Source organism: Apodemus sylvaticus, chromosome 1 (assembly GCF_947179515.1).
Source record: "Apodemus sylvaticus chromosome 1, mApoSyl1.1, whole genome shotgun sequence".
Classification (NCBI taxonomy): Eukaryota; Metazoa; Chordata; class Mammalia; order Rodentia; family Muridae; genus Apodemus; species Apodemus sylvaticus.
Genome location: NC_067472.1, coordinates 136,354,977 through 136,370,989, shown reverse-complemented (window position 1 = coordinate 136,370,989; position 16,013 = coordinate 136,354,977). Strand labels below are relative to the sequence as shown.

Here is a 16,013-nt window from a genome sequence, read left to right as displayed (position 1 = left end):
CCACTTGTGTGTCAGGGGTAAGCAAGTACCAATTCTCATGCCTGTAAAAGATACCTATTAAAAAAGAAAATGCAAAGTCCAAACCTTCAAAACTGTTGCTTTCCTTATTAAATAGCTAAGAACTATTTAAGCAGGCTCCAGTGACTTAGGAGACAACTGTAAACCCCTTGCTCTTTGGGCATGTGGGGGTAAAATAGCAAAATATTTTGGCTGAACATGCCATTCCATACATGGCGGTATTTAGAGACAATCATTCACTGATGTCACCATCAAAGTGGTACAGAAATAAAGTCCTTCCGATGTATATCCTGCTTTATCTAGGCACAGCTCCCCAACCTCCAACCCTACTAAATGCTTCAATATTAAAAAAATGCAGAACATTTAAAATTTGAAAATTTCCTCTCAGGAACTTCTTTCTGTTCATCTTTCCATTCATATCCACAGACAGGCTAACTTAGTCTGCCTAGAGAACCCAAGTCCTAGAACCTACAACAACTTTCAAACACTGATTTTTGTTGTTGTTGTTGTTGTTATTGTTTTGCTTTTGAAAGAGCAAGACAAACTCCAAGTTTCCTTTAACCATCTTGGTAATAAATTAACCCCTAGGTCTATGGTCTTGTTTTATGAGACAGGGAATTAAACTTGCAACAGTGATCTCTCTTGAAACTTTTTATTCCATTGCATAGACTTAGTTTCAAGGTAAAAGTGTAAGTTACTGAACAGAGAGACAGGGAAGGGTTAGGGTGATGACGTAATGCACTCACGTATCGCTGGGAGATCTGCTGTCTTTCACTGGGGTCCTCTAAAGGGCAGACACAGAGATCAGAGATGGAGACTCCAGTGCAGGGGGTCAGGGTGATCAACATGAGGAGAGCACCCTGGCAGCTCTCCAAAGGCAGTTCCAAGCAGTTGTCCTGCTTCAGTGGGAGCGCTGAGATATCTACTTTACACCTAGACACATTTCAGGAGATGCAGAAAGCAGAGATTAATTCAAGGCCATGGTGAACTTCCAAAGCCCCCCCCCTCCCCACTTCATACATATTTCCTCAGCCCCAAACTTGACTCTGGACACAGGTTATTGATCGCGAAAGGTTGCCAGAGTTCCCTGGTCTCGGGATAATCTCTCAGCCTAATGTGTTCTAAATTAAGGATTCACTTTCATTAAGAAAATGAAAAGAAAGGGCAATAACAAAGTATGATAAGGAACAAAAAAAATGATGCTAGGTCTTTCCCAAGTAAGACTCATAAAATGACAGTACAATCAAGCGTTAGGGGTAAGAAGAGTGTGAAGTGTAGCAAGCATCATAACGGTTTGTTTTCCCCATGTCTTCCCCACCCTAAGTAAAGGATCAGGAGTTCACACACAGAAAGAGAAAAGTCAAGACAACCACATGTAGGGGAAGAGGGAATGCAGAAACCCTTTTCTTCCCACTTGACTAAGGCCAACTGGCAAATGTTTAGTCACAGAAACAAGTTGAGGGGGGTTCCTAATAGGCAGGCTTCCCCAGGTGAGTTCCTTGTGGACAAATGGAGCGTGAAGTGTTGTTGATTGATCCCATCTCTGCAGCACTGCCAGGGAGGGCTGTACCCATCTGCTGTAAATTGCAGGGTTTCTGCCTCTTTAGAGCCAATGGTGTAGAGCTGCCGAAAACCTCAACACACTGCAATACAGAAGCAAAGCCTCCAAAGGAGGGGGGAGGGGCGCTTAGGTGCTCCAACACTGAAAACCTCTGGCTTTGCCTGGACTATAGGGTCTGAGTTTAAGAAGGCATGTGGGCAGAGAAGCCAGAATACTCTGGGGGAAAGGGGAGGCAGGCTACAGGAGTGCTGAGATGTAATTATCTTATACATTTCTCAGAGATTCTGTACAAGTATGAATATGATGAATATTCAAGACTTTGGAAAAAGAAAAGAAGCACTCCCTCTTACAACAAGCTAAAGGAGATTTTTGTATCAACCTTTCAAGGAACTTGGTGCATTAGTCGAAAACTAGGGATAGGTAATCATATGGAAAGCAATGGCAATTTGGGGCCACACAGATACAAAGACAAAAGTTTTCCAGTGTAATAAATTTGCACAACTGAAAAAAAAAGAAAAAAAATTTGCACAACTGTGATCTCCCTTAAATACAGGACCAAAATTTGCATATTAAAACTAAAATTAAACATGTATATGTTTTTATTTGCTACTTCTGTAAAGTGAACCCCAATTATAGAAGGGGTTATTGGTTATTTTAGATATAATAAATTTATAAATATTCCTATTAGAGATAAATTATATTACATATATATTTTGCTTTCTGTGTTTTTAACCAAAATAATATTTTCTATAGCAATAAGAAGCCTCTATGAAATAAAATGTACTACCACCCTGAAGGGAGGGATAACAGAGTTTTGTTTCACAAGCAAATAAGTGAGGAATCTAATTGTTTAATAGAGAAGGAAATATTAAGTGTTTCATGACATCTTTAAAAGTCTACAAATTCCCATATTCTTAAAATAAGAGGAGTGTGTACACATGTATACTTAAGTCTTATTCTCATTGTTAAGAATACTAATTTGAAGGGCTAATATCCAATATATACAAAGAACTCATAAAGTTAGACACCAGAGAGCCAAATAACACTATTAAAAAATGGGATACAGAGCTAAACAAAGAATTTACACTTGAGGAATATGGAATAGCTGAGAAGCACCTAAAGAAATGTTCAACATCCTTAGTCATCAGGGAAATGCAAATTAAAACAACCCTGAGATTCCACCGCACATCAATCAGAATGGCTAAGAACAAAAACTCAGGAGACAGCAGGTGCTGGCGAGGATGTGGAGAAAGAGGAACCGAAGACTGACAACCTCTTGTCTATTTATTCATGTAGTTTAACACTGCTGTTGCTAAACACATTGCATGGTTACCAATTCCTAGTTATTTGCTGATATGTAAAGATCTGTCAAAGATTTTGGGAGGATTTCCTTTTAAGCTCATTGCAAGAAGTAACGCTTCTGCTCTTTATTCACAACGCAAATCTAAACTCTTCAAGAGGTAAAAAATAAAATTTTAAAAATTAATTAAAAATGCCTTTATTACTCAGAATCTCGAAAAGACAAACTAAGATCCTCTTTATTTGCTCAAATAATTTTCTTACTTCTTTGAAAACTTCATACATTTCACTTTGAACTTTTTCACCCCTGCATTGCCCTTGTCTCAGAGAATATACAAAATAATTTTGATTAGATTTTTTTCCCTACTGAAGGTCAACAAAAGCTTTTGATATTTTCTAATGTTCTTTGTTTTTTCCTTTCCCCTGCTGCCTGTTATAGGGAGATGCAGGATTGACCCACAGCAGCCATAAGAAGGATAAAGACCAACCTCTCTACCGTTATGGGAGGATCACGGGGACTGTGATCCTATTATGGGCAGAAGCCAGGATATTCTGTCATGGAAAACACTCTTTTTGTGATGAAGCAAAAGTTATTGTGGCTTGTGGGTCATTTGTCTCTACTGCAACTACTCAACTCTTTCCTTATAAAACAAAAGCTACAGTGTAACTAATATATCTATACAATATAACTAACATATACAATATAACTTATATATACACAATATAACTAGCAATATAAATAAATGGCATTGCTTAGTAATAAAACTTTATTTACTCTAAAGAATGAGCTTTGACTCCTGCATTCTATTTAGCAATCTTGGTGTAGAGAAATGCTATTGTTTTAGCTGTGGTAAATTACACCATCAAAAGTATTTTTAGGGCCAGGGGGTGGTGGTGCATGCCTTTAATTTCAGCACTTGGGAGGCAGAGGCAGGCGGATTTCTGGGTTCGAGGCCAGCCTGGTCTACAGAGTGCATTCCAGGATAGCCACGAGTACACAGAGAAACCCTGTCTCGAAAAAACCAAATTAAAAACAAAACAAAACAAAACAAAACTACAAAGTATTTTTAGTTGCCTAGATTGCTTGAAGATAACACAAAATAATCAAACTCCCACTCCCTCCATCAAATTTCTATACAACAAACCTGTGTGGATACCTGCCTGTGGATACCTGCTCACTTCCTAAGTGTGTGTACCATGGGATGCATGTGGAGATCAGAAGACAGCTTTAGTTGTTGGTCCTCACCTCCTACCCTGGTTCAGACAGACACTCTTTGTTGTTTTACTGTGGCATGTACTATGTTGGTGGGATCCCAAGCTCCTGGGGATGCTCCTGTCTCTGCCTCCCAATTGCAGAGCTGGGATTACAGGGACTCACACTGTGCTTCTGGCTTTTCCTGGGTTGTTGGATTTGAACTCATCATGCTTGCATGGTGACTACTGGGTGCACTGCACTTTCACTCTAGCCTTATCTGTCTGTCCTGCTCTGGACTCTATGGATCTCTGTATACATCGCCCTGTTTCCGGAACTCTGTCTACTTTTATCAGATACCCAAGGTCATGTGTACAGTTTCTGGGATCCACAACCTTCTTACTAATGGTATGCCCACTGCAGCTGCTCAAAATTTAGTGCTAACGGGCAGGAGCTTCACCACTGTTATTTGATAATGAACCGAATTGGTTCTCTGTTTGGTCACTGCTTTGAACCCTGCCTAACACTCAAAAGGAGTCTGTATTAGTGAATAGAAGAAATAGTCAAACAAGTCATTGCCAGTGGGTAAGAAAAACTGCACATACCCCAAATCTCAAATGATAAAACCTGCCTCTTGGTTGATTATTTTACAGCCTTCATTCTTCCCCCCCCCAAAAAAAAATAAAATGGATTTTCTCGATCTGAGAATTCTACAGTTCCGCTTACCTGAAGAAAGCAGAGACTAAATTACTTTTATTATTTTTTCCCTGCAACAGACATTTATTAAAGCTTCCCTTTCTCACCACAGACTGTTAAAGTGCTGACTTAGCATTGTTTCTGACCTCCTGTTCTTGTCTTTCTCCATTAATCCCACAACATTTTAATGTTTTAATTCAACACATAATTTTACCATATCAGTCAGCCTAACCGGCCCAACTCTGACTTGCCGTGATAGCTTTTAACCTCTTCCTCATTACCATAATTCCATGTTTTATATTACAGACTGGTCAGCTTTTAACTTAAATGCAAGGGGCAGGAAAGAGTGCTGTGGTTTGAAAAGCTGTAAATCTCAGAGGCCGAGGAGGTGGGCGAACAGGAAGGAGCGGTGAATGTGTCAAGCCTGGCTGTAAAAGCAGATCAACGGCGTGGGCTGCAATTTGTCCAGAGAAATATTCCAGCCTGGACTGTTCACTGCCTCAAAGCCACTAATAAAGCAGTAGGTTGTCAGAGCCACTTTAAGACGCCATCTGGGGCTGAGGCATGACTGTGTGGCAGATCAAAACGAGAGGACGGAATCTCCTTCTCAACCTTTGCAAACTAAGTTTAGAATATTCTATGAAACAGAGCCTTTCCAATCACCCTGAGATGGAATATATCCATTAAGAAAATGATTTCTTTGAAACAGCACAAAATGGATAATTTATATTCATCTGTTCTTCATACTTTTTTTTTCATTTCATTAACAAGAGGCTGGAGCATGGCTGGGTGCATAAAACGACTGTCATTCAAGCAGGAAGATTTGAGATCCTCGGCACACAAACAAAAGCTGGGCATAGTGTTCACAGCTAACTCTGTGCTAGGGGCCATGATAGGATCCCCGCGCTTCGTCACCTGCTTGCATTGTTAGTTTTATTGTAACGGATGCACACATAGCTGGAATTGGTTACTGTAGGACTTACGTCTGTGAAAGTTCACTCTCCCTGCCTCGGATCTGATGGTTTCTTTTTATAGTTGCTTTGTCAATAAAAAACAATGAGTTAGGCAGCATGTCCTCAAGGGAGGCTGGCACTTCTGAAGGCCTATTAATATTCGAGGCTCCATTTACCCCATTTTTGATGTTACCTGAAGATTCGGTAAAACCTGTGGGTATATATGCTGTGGCAGAGAAGTCAGACTTCTGAGAGCCTCAGAACACCAAAGCAGAGAAAAGCCAATCTAAAGATTGCCACTATTTGTGTGAGCCTAGCTCCTATGAACAAAAGCTACCTACCATCTGTAATTGCAAATGATACTGTTCATCTTTGAGTCAGTAAATATTCTTGAACATGCCCACCATTCACTTAGACAAAGAAACAATAATAATAAGGTCTATGTTTTTTTTTTTTTAAAAAAAAAAACATAGCGACTTTTACTGGTTACAGATAATTTACCTCAATTAAATTATTTTTGCTTAAATATTATAGAGAGCTATACTTGCCATAGAGAAAAATTAGAAAAGTATCAACAGTAATATAGTGCTCACTGTAGACAATGTCAACGCTACAGTTTCTTACTTGAATGTTGGCTATGGACCCCATTTGATAACAAAACAGTCAGACACACAGTGGGTTCATTGACAAAATCACAAAGTTACTCTTTGTTTGCCCAGTGTTTTGTTTTTCCACCATATCAAACTATCTACAATAGGATGCTTCACCAAAGAGAATTTCCTTACAGGGGTTTCAAAGTATTAACCATTATATTTGGAGAGTGTTCTCCAAAAATACAGTAGAAAGCAGAAATTAGAAGACAGTGAGCATTTGTTAACACAACTTGAGAGTCTTCTATTTTTGAATAGTTAAAGTACGAATATCTCAGCTTTGGAATGACACTACAAAGAGAAAACTGTGGGGAATAAAAAATTTTGAGATTTTGGGTTGGTGGGGTGGCCCAATAGGTATAGGAACTTTAAAGGTACTTGTTGCACAAGCCTCATGATCTGAATTTGATGCTGTGAACCCATGAGGGAAGGAAAGACTCAACTCCTGAAACTTATCCTCTGACCTCCATATGAATGACCCCCCTTTCTCTCTCTCTCTCTCTCTCTCTCTCTCTCACACACACACACACACACACACACACACACACACACACACAGAGAGAGAGAGAGAGAGAGAGAGAGCTAAGTTTTAAATTGAAATTTTAGAAAAAGCAACTCATAAGCAGCACCCCACAAGTAACTTGCCAGAGATAACTATATGCTAGTACAAAGGTTTGTTTTTGTTTACAAGACAGGGTTTGGTGGTGTATCCTAGGCTAAACTCAAACTCATGATCCTCCCTCCACATCCTCCTAAGCATTAGAATTACAAAATACCAGGACATCATAGGTACATTAAATCCAAGAAGCAGTATTCTATGTGCGTAAAGACCTTGCTGTTCGCTGAAAGGCAATGTTGAATAGAGTTGGGTCTCCCAAGAGAAACTTTTGTTATTTTTTGCATTGCAAGAGGGGGAAAAGGAAAAGGAAACCCAAAAAAGAAACAACAGTCCTTTCCAATACACAAAGAGGAAGGACAGAATGATCAGCAGACAGGTAGGCATCTCAGTTACAAACAGGAAATTACTAAAATAATAAATGAATTCTCAAATGACCAAACACAGACCATACAGGACGTCTTCAGTTATTTTTTGTCTCTGAGAAGCCACATAACGCTCATTTGGAAAAGCATTTCCTATTATGTGACGGAAATGTGACAATGCAGTTACATGAGATGTTCAAGGCATTATTATTTGCACCTACTAAAATAACCATGGGCCATTCATCACTGGAGGCCCAGGTGCCCACTCTGCAGATAACACTTTAGGACACACAGTTCTCTGGGTTTCCTAACATCCTTTGTCCCAACATTCTGATCCTACTGCCCTTGGTATTGTCAGAGCTCTGGCATGGCAGAGAGCTGAGGATATTAGAGGAACTAGGAAATGTCTGCGCCCATCTCAGTTCCCCTGTGTGGTCAGGGGAGGAAAAAAAAAGCAAGATCAGACTAGTAACTTGACATGACGAGACTGTCAAACACTAGCCCACAACTTCTGGATCTGGGTTAGTTGAACGACTCAGTTTGCTATGCAATGCAGCCAGTTGACCCAGTGGACTTTACAAAGCCATGAGTGCTGCGTACCTGGCAAGGAAGTTAAGTATGCATAAGAAGACTTGAAAGAAGGTGCAGGGTGTAAGGCAGATTGCCCTGCCATAGTCTTAGTGGATACTTGATCATGCATATTGGAAGGTAGACACTGTGTACAGAGACACATCCTCTCTCCTTATCACTGTGAAGTGTAATTGGTATCAGGTCGATAAGAGCTAGTCTACTACTAGTGTTTGGTTACGTATCAGGGAACACCATGTAATAGGTAAGCTGTGCTGAGAAACAAGGGAAAAAATCTGGGGGTGCTAAGTTCCCCTTGCAGCTCTAGGGAATGGTGAGATGGAGACAGCATGAAGGGCATTGCATTGCAGGGTTCCACACCTTGCAGCAAGAACTTCAGAGAGAAAGAGCATTCTCTGAAGGACTGCTTAACTGGCCTCATGCCATGCCTCCCTCTGAACTTCTTACTGTTCTCTCTGCGATGACCCTCTCCTTGTAAAATGAATGGCTTAGAGCAGATAAGTTATTTTAATCTTTAGCTTTGAGTAATAAGCCCTTGTCCTTGGCTAGGATCCCAAATATCAAGATGTAGTGGCTCTATAGGAGAGGTGGAAGCATCTCTCTCAGGCATCAGCAGTCGAACACACAGCCTTGAGTTCCAGCTCCAGGCCAGAAGCTGACAACCAGTAGCTGCTGGCATCCCTTTTAACCATTTCTGTTCCTCATTTAAGATTTAGATACAAATTATTCATCTAGGGGAAGAACAACGGGGAATGATTTGATAACGGATGGGATCCTTCAAACCCCAAATCCTAGCTCTGGAATTCACTGTTCTTCAGCCCAAGAACAACTTGCTCTCTCTAGCCTGAGTGGCTCTGCTCTCGGTAATCAGAGGTAAGGTAAACTTCTGCCAGCACACTTCCTTTGTGCTTATTACAAGCAGGCCACGGTCTTGTGGTTTTACTGTATTCCTTGCTACAATCCTGGAAGAAACTATAATTCTGATGTTATAATCTGTTCCCCATGGGTGACCACCTCAATTGAGCTGTTAAGAGTCGAAAGTAAACAAATAAACAGAATAGCTTTGTCTGCTTCAGATTCTATGATAGTTTGGCACAAAAGCTAGCAAGGATGTTGAAATTTTTTCTATCATGGAGAACAACTCACCTCCTTCTTTTATTACTTTGTGAAACTAAAATGAAATCATGGACATGTTTACAAATACATCCCAGTGATCTGAGACAGCACATAACTTTCTATGGAGATTTCGAGACTCACAAACTGCAGTGGGCCCTTTGAATGAACAGGGTCTATAGGTGGATTAAACCAACCCTGGATTAAATGTTTACTTCAAAGAATATGTTCATAGTAACCACATGAAGACATTTTTTTGGATCTAGCAACCACTTGTATAGCTTTTAAATTATATTATGTATTGTTCATAATACAGAGACAAATCATGTAAGATTTGCAAGCATCTGTGATATCTGAATGCAAATATGATAGCAGTTCCCAGGCACTCTAACCATTGAGTATATTATTGTCATCAGGGGTTCCTGAAATGAGTTCCTTATAAATTGGGAGGAACTCTATTTTCTTATGTTTAAAGCCTGAAATGAATGCTGGATAGCATTTACCAATTAGAAAACTGACTAACTGTCCACATTACGTGGCTGCCCAGCTTCTTAGGAGTAGGATATGGGAATCCACTCTCAACCCAAATGGATAAAGTACTCTTTCAGAGCTAGCCCTGGGCAACCAGGAACCCCCACCCCAACAGTAGCAGAGAGACTCACGTGCCCAGTCGCTCCTCATGCTTTTTGCTGTCCTTTCCCCACACTTCAATGTCCAAAATGCCCATCCTGTCAGAGAAGTAGTGAAAGTCAAACTGTTCCTGCCACTGCGGATTTGCACTCTTACACAGTGTCTAGAAAACATGCAGTTACAGGATTTACTTTCTCAGAAGGTAGGTCATGGCTACAGCAGCTACACATTCATGTTATGTCTACAGGACAAGAAGTCACCAGATGAGACTGGTCTCTTAGCAAGACATACTTAACTTCTGGAATAGAAGGGACCCTCATGGACTCAAGTTAGCAAAATATGACTAGTCTTTTAAATGACCCCACAACACAGCAATTTTTTCCATCAAGTTAAATAGACTAGTGTAAGGAACTATAAAATTCACACAAACATGCAGTGAATGAAGGGTCTGCAACTGCTCATTCCTACAGAAGATAGCATTAACTGTTATGTCAAATGCTAGTGATGTTTGTGCTGATGTATATTAGGCCAGGCCTAAGCATCAGATAAATAAACACTTTGTAGAGTCAATTAAAATCTTCTTGATACATTAGGTAGAAACTTTATACTATCTTATAATATATGTCTATTTTTCAGTCCAAAGATACTAAATCCCAATGCTATGACAAAGGGAAAACTGGAAAATTTTATTTTACCATACTTTAAACATTAACAAGAACTTTAGAAAAATCACACACACACGGTCCTGTGTTTTCTAAGTGTGACCAAATTGCCTATGGGTGGTTTTGTTGATAGGATTTGCACTTTCTTTTATGGAGACAAATTTTGTGACTAGATATTTCAAACGTTGGTGACTTGATCTGGCCTTAAGGCTATAGACCAACACTTAAATCAGCACCAACTATTTCTATGATTAGAAAAAAAAAAAGCATGGTGAACAAGCACCTCACACATGCCCCAGTTCTTGTCATGTCATATAAACACATTTCACTCAGTTTTTTACACCATTTTAATCATATCAGATAACAGAGCTTAGATTCCAAGGGGAAAAATATGTCATAGAAATACAAATTCAATGTAGCCTGTTCCATAGGGAATATGGCGAACATTGCTCTAATGCTATACATTACCTCCCACTGAATAGCTAAATGTTCATGGGGATAAATGAGCTTTCCACAGATCCTTAGCCTGACCATGACTGCCAAAGGACTGTTCAGTAGAGGGAAGTGATCATTCCCATACACTCTGGGGCAGACTGCCAGATATGATCTGCTTGAGATGATTCTCTGCTTATCTCAGATCCCACTCAAGCTGATTTATTATTTATTGATTTATTTAATTTATTTATTTTGTATGCTTTTGTTCACTATGTGCCTCAGAGTAAAGGATGTCTAATGCTGGATTTTTTTTTTTTTGCATTGAAATTTGAGCAGCACACAGCTTCCTGTGCTCCTGTCTCCTTCCCCAACTTGTCTATATCTACTCAGCTGCTTCCTGGGTACCAGGAAACCCTAAGGCCCATTTAACTCCCATAAAACATGTCAACTATTCCTATCTGAGAGTTATAAAATAGTTATAGAAAAGATAAAAACTAATTAATTGCCATGGTTTGAAAATGATGATTTTTTTAAATTCAGTCCACACCAAATTACTAAGATTAAGAACTATATAGAGGTATTTGTAGGATGAGACAATTTATTTATATTTTTAAACAGTTAAAATACTTGTTATTTTTTAGTATTTTATGCAGTTGGGTCTTACTGTTTTTTTTTTTTTTTTTTTTTTAAACAAAAAGGAAAACAACAAAAAAATCAGCAAACCCTAGAAACATCAGATCTAGTTTTGGCGTTCAGACAAACAAGGGAAAAATAAAACAGGACATACAGTTTTGAAACTATTTTTACTTCTTTCCAACATTTTAATGTTCTCAAGTAGAAAGCTGCTTTCTTTTAGAGCTATGAAGAACACTCATCTACCCTTTTCCTGCAGTCTACAAAGCCCACACTGAAGCTTATTCTCACACTGAAGATGTCACGCATGCAGAACTATGAGGTGTTAAGCTTTCCTATCTCTGAAATACATGTGAAAATGAATTACACTAAGCGATACCCACTGTAGTTTAGTGCATCTAGACTATTGCCCTGTTTTCTGGGATGCTATTTAACATGGCTGGGGGGAAGGCTAACATTAGTTGGCTCCACTCTTGAGCAATATAGAGTGGGGTGATTTTTCATCTTTATTGAACAGAAAGATGATATTCTCCCTTGTGGAATTAACAGAACTTACCTTGCTCTTGTACCTCTGGTCTCCCAGTTTTAACTGGACAAACATCTCTGTCATGTTCCCTCCTGAGACATTCTTCCCTTCCAAGAGAGTTATACTTATAACCCCATTCCAGAGCTGGTTCTTCCGCAGGGACTCTGAGAGGCGTAGGTTGCGGATCAAGGAGGACTAGGAATAAATAAATAAATAAATAAATGTTGGTTGCTCTTGAAAGTGAGTCTGGCAGACACGAACACAGGAATTCCAGTCCTCCCTTTTTCAGCCTGGGGAAAAAAGCCTTAGTATTCCTTGGTTTTGCAGATCTATGCTCCCTGGTCTGTGAGTTGCTTCCACTGTAAGCAAAAGATACATGCCAACAATAAGTGGCTTGGGCCGTGGTCTATGCTCCCACTCCAAAGAGCATAGGATTCCTTGAACTTGGCTTTGGCTGTTTGAGGGGGAGAAAGGCACTTTTGAAAACAGAGCACTAAGAGACAAAACACTTCTGGGGATTCAACAATAATGACTGTGGACTTTACCTATCACAATTAGTTTATCCTGTCTCCCCCTCATTCTTCAGGCTAATATTTTTAAAAGTTCCATGACAGTGAGAGGAACCACAGCCCAAAGTGTAGTTTAGTGCATCTAGACTATTGCCCCGTTTTCTGGGAAGCTATTTAACATTTACAGTCACCTAACTAGCCAAGTAAGCTGTGTGGATCTAGAGGGTGAGGTGGGGCCAGGTGGGATGGGAAGGAAAGTATAAAGTCCATTTCAGAGATCCTGAAGACTATGTAATTCAATCTATTGTTTTTCTTTGTCTAAATTATTTTATTTATATAGCCCTTAAAACACAATATAGACAGAAGGAAAAAAATCTATTATGAAATGACCAAGATGGTGGCAGCAAGATGGTGGCTGCGCCTTTTCTAATGCCCATTAATGTACATTTTCAGCTCCCACAAAACTCAATGGAATAAGCTGTAGAACCAACCTCCATGCCCTCACCCACTACGTTCAACTTTCCAATGATCTCATTTCATCTCTCTCTTCACCATGCCTTCCTACAATATTTGAGTGAGAAATCCATATTTGGTACTATGGAACCAAAATGGCACCATGACACTCAACAAAAGAAACCGTCCTCCCTTTAGCATTGTGCTGCACCCTACAGGGCTCCCTTTGTACCCATCTCTCAGTGGTCTCTTCATACTTCGTCGTTTTGAGTTAGAATTTTCATATGATCCACATGCTGCATTTAGTTGTCAGACTTCATCTCCAAAGTCTACTTGATAAGGGAATTGGAACGAGCATATATTTTTCTTTAGTGGAAAGGATCCCTGGACTGAAGAATGTAAACGGAATTGAGCATCAGGACAAACCAATGCATGGCTAACTCTGTGTAGCCATTCCTGTCATCATCATCTGCTTACTATGTCTTTCTGGCCACTTAGACCCCAATTTGTTCAAACACCCAGAAGTCACAATTTATGCTACAAGTAATAAGTCAGGTCCATATTAATAATATATGAGATTATTTGATCCAACTCTGTCACTCCATCATTCTCAAGAAATGATGTTATCAGTGCCACTCTGTATATTTTGATGAAAATTGTGTGCTAACATTAAATAAAATTACTTTTACAGAAGGATGTACTCCCAATCATAATGATTTTCTTCTGTGTATATGTATATGTGTATGTGTATGTGTATGTGTGTGTGTGTGTGTGTGTGTGAGAGAGAGAGAGAGAGAGAGAGAGAGAGAGAGAGAGAGAGAGACTAATTTTGAGATACTAATGCAGACCAGAACATGAAGTTGAAAAATAATGAAAGAGAACAGAATCTCTTCTCCAAGAAGACAAAGATCTCTTAACCCTGATGATCACTTAGTCTTCTCTACAATATATTCAATAACAAGAGATGCAAAATAGTTTAAATTAAATGACTTTACTGAAATCACATCACAAAAGCAGCACCCAACACAGACATACATCTATGTGTGTCCTCATCTACAGATGTACATATGAACACAGAATATATACTTATGCTTTTTATAGCTTTCTGAGTGCACAGGTTGAAATGTCTGCCTTTAAAGGAACAAATGAGATTTTGATTCATAAGTCGGTGGTAATTCCCTCTTTTGCTGGTTTTTTTTTTTTCTTCTTAAAAGTTTGACTCCTAACCAACGAGCTAAAGCATGACCTGTCCCACGGCCATGCTTCAAAGTTCCGACAGATATATTCCTCCCTCAACACTGCAACTATTTCAAAATCCCTTTTATAAAACGGGGAGTAATGTCCACAAAGGATCAAAGGGCATCCTACAGTCTGGCAATTGCCTAAGAAAAATGGCAGCGTGTCCGTGAAATATGCCCTAAAATAATTCTGCAGTGCAGTATGTCCTAATTTCAAATTGGATGTTTACCTTGGAAAGGCCTCTGTCTAACTTGTCTATGAAGCAGCCCCACTTAGCTCTGTGAGCTCTGTGAAAATGGAATCCAAAGCTGGTTATTAAGGGGGCTGGAGATGGGTTCCATATGGCGTAACAGCATGGGAGGGCAAAGCCGAGGTCTGCGTCAGGCAGGGCTTGGCTGAAGCTCCTGATCTATCCATGGACACTCGTTGTGTTACAGCGGAACATCTGGATTATGGCTTGTAATGTCCCTGGGAAATATCCTCTTTCCATCAAAGCCTTTATCTATCTCAGTCGGACTTTGAACATTTTAGTATTTAACGCAGTCATGTTTGATCTGATAGTCTTGCTCATTCACTGGCCAAGTTTTTACCCCCCTACCCCCACCCAAGGCAGGGTGGGAGAGGAGAATTATTTATTGCATAGTTCGCAGATATAAAAGAAAGCATGATGTTTATTCTACTCATTTGACCTTAAAAATCATTTTGCTTGCAAAACCTATATCTATGTAGTTGTATGTGATCTAGAGACATTCTTTATACTTTCTTCAGCATTCCTTCCTGAAGACAGACAGACAGACAGAGTCACCCACTGTCTGCTCTACTGCCCAGCCAGGTTAGTGAGCTCTAGTCTGTTCTTCAAACTTCTCCTTTCTCCCCACAACTCGTCTGCACTCACTCAGTTAGCTGAATACTTGGATTTTCTTGTCTCTGTCCCTGCCTACAAGGGAGATTTGTCATCTTAATGCAGCCTGGAATACGATAGGCAAGGAGGAAATGACCCATCAAAGGGGAAACCCACCCCACCTGAGCTGAAACAAACACCAGCTGATAGAGCAAAGTTTCTGGGTCCTGACCCTAATTCCTCCCCAGACAGGAGGGATAAAATATAGTGCATCAGGGTTCTGTTATTTTCCTCTTTCCTCCCCAAGGATCAGAACCTTTTAGTATTTCTATATGATCCATTCATCTCTCTGTGTCTGGGCCCCCACACCATATGAACTACATTCATTCTTCTTAGAAGGAAAAAGTGACATCCATTGAAAGCGCATCCATTAATTATTAATAGAAAAATAAAAACAGGGTGTGATCTTCAGCTTGTTAAATATACTGATTTTCATGCAAATGAAACACCCCCTCACCCCCCAGTGATTTATTTAGTTCTAAGTCACCACAATCCTATACCCAGGCTCAGCTCGAAGAAAAGGAGCCACCCGTATGCAATGGGAACTTCTGCTCACTTCAAGGAGGTACCAAGACTCATTTAAGCATCTCAAAAGGTTCTCACACTGGAGTGGATTCTCAAAGTGAATGCATTTATACAGGGTTTACGTAATGACTTGCAGCCTGGTGACATCAAGGTAGACCATGATGTTAGGAGGTAAGAGGAACATCTATGGCCATCAACAGCAAGACTACATTCAACTGTTCCCTGCAATCTCCAGAATGGAAAGTCCACATGAATATCAGAAGAGGAGAAACAAAGGGAGGGAGAAAAGGTAATGAAAGACACACGGGCAGATCAGGCTCTGGGGGGATGTTTCAGGGATTAAGAGCATGTGTTTCATAAGCACACAGATAGACGGTCAGAGCCTCTGGCACAGCACCTACATAAAGACAGGCATGGCCGTGAGTTGCTAGCAGTGTAAATGTAGATGG

General features: G+C 39.9%; 1 protein-coding gene across 3 annotated transcripts in view; it reads right to left on the bottom strand.

The window, feature by feature from the left end:
• Positions 1–16,013, bottom strand: part of Mctp2 (multiple C2 and transmembrane domain containing 2) — a 230,825-nt gene that overhangs the window by 120,192 nt on the left and 94,620 nt on the right. For 2 of the 3 annotated variants that reach the window (XM_052160741.1, XM_052160751.1), the window contains exons 9-11: positions 11,968–12,132; positions 9,714–9,844; positions 765–951 (exon numbers count right to left, since the gene is read on the bottom strand). In XM_052160741.1, coding sequence (XP_052016701.1) covers positions 765–951; positions 9,714–9,844; positions 11,968–12,132 — 483 coding nt within the window. Of the gene's footprint in view, positions 1–764; positions 952–9,713; positions 9,845–11,967; positions 12,133–16,013 lie in introns of those variants that run through there. The other variant, XM_052160753.1, reaches the window with a different exon arrangement.